Raw genomic sequence first — 6,506 nt, forward strand, 5'->3', positions numbered from 1 at the left:
CCTTGTGGTTACAGGGAAAACAGTATGTGATAGCACATAAACACATACTGCTAGTGTCAGGCACTAACTGACCTGATATGTGTGTATATAAACACACAAACCCACACAAACAAATATATTTACATACAACACACAGTACGTTCATATGCAACGATAAGCGATAAATATTATCTCCATCTTAGCAGCCTACAGTAATAATCAGTTAGAATGACGTTGTTTGATACGATTATTATAATCAATAGCAGCTACAGAGTCTGTGTTGTAATCTTGCGCTTCATTACATAACAGCTCGAGTGAGTGGGAGCAGGGGGATGAGATGAGGAGATCACATATTTAATGGAGATGTGAAATGCACAGCCGCGGGTCACAGCTGAAACAGTACAACGGCTGCCTGTGCCTTTATCAGCAAAGTGACCCACTGTGAGGATTATGCAACATCATCAGGAGATGGTTCAATGTGGAGTGTGTGGACAGGCACAGCATGTTCTGAGGTATCTCTTTACATTCCGATGCAATGGATATAAGATATAAACACTGTCAGGGACGTGCGGCCGACCTGCCACTATCTCTCTGGTACATCAGATATTGCATTCGTTGCTGTATTATATTTGGGTTTAGCACCACAAGTGTGTTGTTTTTTTTAACTTGTTACCACTTTTTTCCTCCGTTTTAACAGTCACCTTCATTCACATCCTCTATAAAAAAAAGACACTTGTGGAGGAGGGCTTCCCATCCCGGCCTCATGGGCCCAGTGGAAGGCAAGCGGAGCCGTTCACACTGGACAGAACATGCATCCAAGCTGAACCACCACTAATCCTATTACCCTGTCCTTGCACTTAGTAAGAGCTATTTAGACTCTCGTCACAGACTCACAGGGTAAAGAGAAATAAGGATAGAGAGACTGCAGGGAACCAGAATAAATGAAATACTGAATCACCTTCATCATCGGTAAGAGCGCAGGTTAATGTAACTGATGCATAAAGGTTTAGTGTGTCTGTGTATGATGAACAACTTCTTGACAGTAACTGCTGCTTGTAGTTGTGTGTGTTGCTGTTGCTCTGAATGTGGTCATCACATAGTAAAGATGCTTCCAAGATGGTCGTAAGTGGCAGGATGAACAATAACCCTGTGGTGAAGTCAGTGCACAGCCACAGCACGTCCCAGTCATGGACAACAACAGGAAAACGAGACCATGAAGTCAGATTCTCAGTCAGCTGAGCACAACAACAACAACAACAACAAGACACAAACTGCTACTCACTGCCGCTCCACGATTTCAGCAGGGATTTGATGCTGATCTCGAAGAAGCCTGAGTCCTGCTGGCTGGCCATGGCTGCAGCTCCCTGTTGAGTGTCCCTCCAACCTCTAGATGTGGTCTCCCTCCAGCAGCAGCAGCAGCAGCAGCAGCAGCTGAGCAGGGACCAGCAGGTTTCGCCTGCTGTCACCTCTCTGTGACGCACACAACACTGCGCTGACGAGTTCCCTGAGAACACACACCAGCAGCACCGCTTCACCCCTCCTCTGATGTCCTGTCCTTGGCTATCAGCCCTTTCTCTCTCCCTCTCCCTCTCCCTCCCTCCCTCCACTCTCTCTCAACATCTCCCTCTCTCTCTTTCTAAAGCTGTGGCAGGCAGTGGGCGGCAATGCAAGCTCCCTTTAAATAAATGCGCGGAGGCTGAGAGCGCAGGAAGCAATCCTCTTAGTGGAGCGCAGTTAATAATAACTACTGTTTGTCTGCGTGCTCGGCCCTGATGATGATGATGATGACTGCAGCCGGGCTTGTGCATTTTTCTGCATGACTGCATGGGAGCATCTAACGGGGGAACCACCACTGACAGATATGGGAAGTGGGACACATTACAGGGAACATCTGGGAGAGCAGTGGGAAGAAGAAGACACTGAAATGATCAGCAGGCAGACGGGATTAACCGCAGATCTGCAGGGGAGCTGGGCCTGAATGTTGCCTTTTAACCCCTTCACGTCAGACATTGTGCATCCCCTTAGGGTCTCACGCATTTTTGTTATTGTTACTCATTCATCCAGCCAATATTTTTCAATCGAAAGTATAAAAAGGTTCGAGGTTTTAGCAAAAATTCACAGAATTCAACTTTGTCTTTTGTTTTATTTTGTCCAATTTAAAAAGGGAAATGTACAATTTTTTAAAAATTGTTTAAGCACTATTGCCCTTATCTCTAAAATCATGCTAAATATACAATGCAAACTCTCTTTGCTGCTATTTTTATTGAAGGAAAAACCTTAAGCAATTAAAAAATGTCCATCAAACACATTTCGCTCTGTATAATCAGCCTATATTCCTGAAATAAGGATGCGCAGCCATACGAATCCACATTCAAAGTAACATGAAATGAACATAAGCTTTTCCATTTCCTGAACGTGCAACAATCCAATCCAAACATTCTGCTGCGTAAAAAGCAGATGCATGACTTTAACCATATGGACATGTCAACCAGATCCTCCAATCCCCTTCCTCCGCCGCCCCTCAGCGCTCTCAGGATAATCCTATCAGAACTCTGTCTGGCCATCAAGCCACAGCAACTTGACCTTCCTTACATAACACACTCTGCGATGGAGAAGCCAGTAATGGTGGCAGTGTGTTGATACAGACACATTTCTGAGGCTCAGGTGTCCCAGAACAACGTCGCCTGCCTCAGGGGAGATCTGGTATCTGGAGTCAAACAGGACATTTTGGTTTTGTGCACTGTAACATAGGCTCCAGTGTGTGTGTGTGTGTGTGTGTGTGTGTGTGTGTGTGTGTGTGTGTGTGTACTCCCACAGCAGTGGCTTTGTTTTTATTTTTGGAGGCATGAATAAAACCACCTTGAACAAAAGTGCTGTTGTGACTCATGCCGTGATTTAATTTAAACTTTTTACACCTCAGACACACTCGATTGTTTTATATCGTCACAGCAAATGAACACAGAACCGAGGATTGAAGTCAAACACCTCTCTTTCTTTTTATAAAATACAAGCAGAACAGGCTGGCGATGATGTGGGGGCTACACTTTGCAGAGCTGTTCTCCGAGTTGTCATAACAACCCAACAACTCGTGTTGAACAGTGTAGTGAAGAATAAACGGAGGGTTTGAGGAAGCGACTGCAGATATTACATGAAGAAAGCATCTCGCAGAGGCTACAAAACATGTTAGAGTCACTAACACAACTCACAGGGTGATGATATATTCGGTGGAAAACTCAAACAGTGTCTGAGGAAAATAAAGAGGGTAAGAAGCTACAAAGGAACCTGACGAAAATACTGCTTCTACTGCTTTTGCCTAATATGTAAAACATTCGATATTTGACAGCAGGAAGTCAGGCTAAGCGCAACTAATGGCACTCAGAAGAGCGAATACCTCCACCAAGGCCTGAAAGTCCCCTTAAATTCAATCAAGCTGCACCAAATTTCACATATCAGTTCTCCAAATATGCCTTTTTTCATCAAAATCCATTAACGTTCGCTGGGAAAATGATGAAAATATCCAAAATGCCTTATCTCACAAAGTTTAAGAAAAATAAATCCTGGATCTGCCCCTTTGTCTGGACCAGCCCTAAACTCTAATGGGTTCTTTCCTGACCAATGTTCCAATTCTGTGGAAATCTGATAAGCAGTTCTTTAAACATTTCCTCCTTGGCAGAGGTAATTCCCCCAAATCAGTATTTTAAGTAGTTAGTGTGGTTTCATTCGGATGATCAGAGCCCAAGCTCCACAATCGATCTGGGAGTCACCAGTGATTTAACGATGTGTCTGTTCTTTCACAGGATGAAGAGTTAAGGCGATTCTGTTCTTATCTCTAAAGCATCTGACTTGTTTCTCCAGAGAAAATGTGTTTCAGACAAACACAAACAGCAACGAGGGACATGAACTAATGAGAGTAAAATTTGACTAATTATGGACAATTACTTTCCCTGTTACGGTCCCAGAGAAAACACTTCATTTCTAAAAACAGAGATCGGCCCCAAATGGATTGTTTAAACACTGAGCAAACACAGCTCACTTCCGCGACTTATCCATCAGTTATAATCTGGTCAGCCTGACTTGTCCAGTGAGAGGCCCAATGAGGGGCCAACGCTTATGTAAGTCCCTGGTAGTAGAATAAATTTAGACTTTTCTTATACAGGAAGACAAATACTTAAGATTAAGTTTGAGTAAACAGAAGAAACGGTCTTATATAACATTGCTACCTCAAAGGACCTACAAAAGCAAATGAGACAATCAGGGAGAAAATTGTCTTTTTCTATAAACCATTGTCAATGTCGGTGGCCGGGCTACACGCTAGGCTAACGGCTAACCCTTACAGACCAGCGCTCCCGAGTCTGCCCCTCACCAACTCCACGTCTCCTATAAAACAAGATGGTGGCAATCATCGCTACACGAGCGTCTTAATTTTCACTCCTTCCAAGACAAACGAACACGCTGTCTGGGCCAAGGTTTTTAAAACAGACGACAGTGAGAGCACTACCGCGTTTGTCCACAGGGGCGCCAAAATCAACAAAAGTGAAAAGTTCCTTGCTTTAAATGTCAGATAAGTCGAGTCATGCAAAGACAGCAGTCAAATAATCCTTTTCTTCCTTGTTAGGAAAATACCTGTGACGGTATAGATTTACCTGACAGGCCAAACTTCCTTTCAATGGTAATAACTTGGAGTGAAGGTAGTTTTTACAGATATCTTCACTGTCAAAGCAGATCAGAAGAATATACGTGATGAATATTGCAGAGAACGCCACTCCATGTTTGTATCGCATCGCAAGAACCAGCTTTGGATGTCATGGAAATTTCAGACCTACAATGGAACTTGAATAGTGTTTATGGCATCGCACCTTATCTGTGAGCCCGTCGGTGTAACCGCTGCCAAGCATTTTAGACATAAAGCACCGACAGTCTGGAAAACATCGGTGTCACTTCTGAAGGAGGAAACTGCCTCAGGGAAAAAAGCTTCATGAATTTGTTAAGACTGCAGGTTTGTTCATTGGCAGCTTCGCCCTCATGTCGTGTTCAGTCTCAGAACAAACAGACCAGAAATACGCTGCTAATGACAAACTACATTGTGCTGTGAGCGTCTTTCCCTTGAATCAGGGCTTCAGGTTGGGAGAAGGCTCAGACACGTTCAGCACTTTATTAAAAGCATTATCAAGCTCTGATGAAGGTGAAGAATGTGAGGTATGTCTGTCTGCTTCAGCCATCTTTGTCATTATCAAGCTCAAACCCTTGACTCCCTCTTACTCTCACTCTCTGCCCCACATTTCTTCATCTTCTTCTCTCTCTCTTGCTCACATACTTTGGACTTTGAGTTAATTCGTGACAGTGAGCTCATCGGAATGATGTCAGAAATTGCGTGATGCACTCTCCCACCATTATTAACAAGCCATTAGAATCCTGTGCAGCTGTGGCAAATACAAGGGGGAGGTGAGGCATTTCACAGAGGGATGGTGGTAGTAGATGTTATTGCCTCTGCACCACATGTCTCAAAAAACATCACATTTCTCCCAGATTAAAAACTGAATTCTTCAGGTGATTAGCTCCGCAGAGTCAAAGCGGGTACCTACTTTCAAGAATGGTGGGCCTCTTCTTGTGGCGCATCTTTTTAAACTTCCCCCTGAAGTCCCTGGGTGGGAACGGATCCAGAGGTGAGCTGGCAATGCGCCCCAGGACAACCTCATCCAGCCCCTCAGAGCAATCTGTCTCACTCTCAGCCACGTCCCTCACTGAAGACTCCTCTACAGACATGTTGGATGGCAGGGAGCCCACGGCTACTTCTATCATTCTTCCAGAGGAGTCATTTGAAGCTGTGCCAGTTTCCCCCACTTTGTTTTAGTGAAGTGTTTAAAGTTTCTCTTCCTCCTCCTCCTCCTCCTCCTCACAAGCTTCTCTTCTCTTAGGTCAGGCAGCAGATTTATGCTCTGCTCACAGATGCAGCCCGAGCTGTCAGCTTCGCTCTGCTAATGTGTTTCCAACCCTGCACTTGTCAGGGCAGTTCAGCAAGTTACAGTAACATTTATGAATTGGTCAGGTATTGGATTACTCGGAGCCTCCCCCTTTTTAAGCAAAAAGGGCAGGAGGCAGAGGAGAGAGGGGCAGTCATAACTCAGGAGGGTGGGAGCGGGAACGAGAGGCCGCTCTCTGACAGCTACAACATCCCCACCTACTGCATGGCCACGAGGCATTCCTGAATAAATATCCTGTGCTTGTCTTGGAGTCAACACATCAAACAGAAGCGTCTTCGCCACCAGCAGTGTCAACGGGACGCAAACTCATGTCTCAGCACATGACTTGAGACTTGTGACAGCCATTAAAACTTCTTCTTTCATATTCTGACTGAGAAACAAACCCTTCAGACTCACAGGTTGTTTTAGTTCAGTAAAAAAAAACAACACACATCTGCACGTTCCCAGCACTTTGACGTCGGTGTCAAGGACGACTACCCATGTTTCCTGGCGTCTCGCAGGAAACAAGTGAAAGGTGTGAAACCATCGAGTATTAAGTGCAAGGAG

The 6,506-nt window shown here is 44.7% G+C and overlaps 1 protein-coding gene across 7 annotated transcripts in view; it reads right to left on the reverse strand.

Annotated features, from left to right (window-relative positions):
* The window catches only part of LOC118106127 (protein furry homolog), a 46,258-nt gene extending 40,291 nt beyond the window's left edge, over window positions 1-5,967 (reverse strand). For 3 of the 7 annotated variants that reach the window (XM_047339635.1, XM_035154402.2, XM_035154401.2), the window contains exon 1: window positions 5,562-5,967. In XM_047339635.1, the coding sequence (XP_047195591.1) occupies window positions 5,562-5,778 (217 nt within the window). In that variant the 5' untranslated portion in view covers window positions 5,779-5,967. Of the gene's footprint in view, window positions 1-1,261; window positions 1,494-5,561 lie in introns of those variants that run through there. The other 4 variants (XM_035154407.2, XM_035154405.2, XM_035154403.2 and 1 more) reach the window with 3 other exon arrangements.
* Between the last annotated feature and the right edge of the window lie 539 nt (window positions 5,968-6,506).

Source organism: Hippoglossus stenolepis, chromosome 4, assembly GCF_022539355.2.
Source record: "Hippoglossus stenolepis isolate QCI-W04-F060 chromosome 4, HSTE1.2, whole genome shotgun sequence".
NCBI classification, from domain to species: domain Eukaryota; kingdom Metazoa; phylum Chordata; class Actinopteri; order Pleuronectiformes; family Pleuronectidae; genus Hippoglossus; species Hippoglossus stenolepis.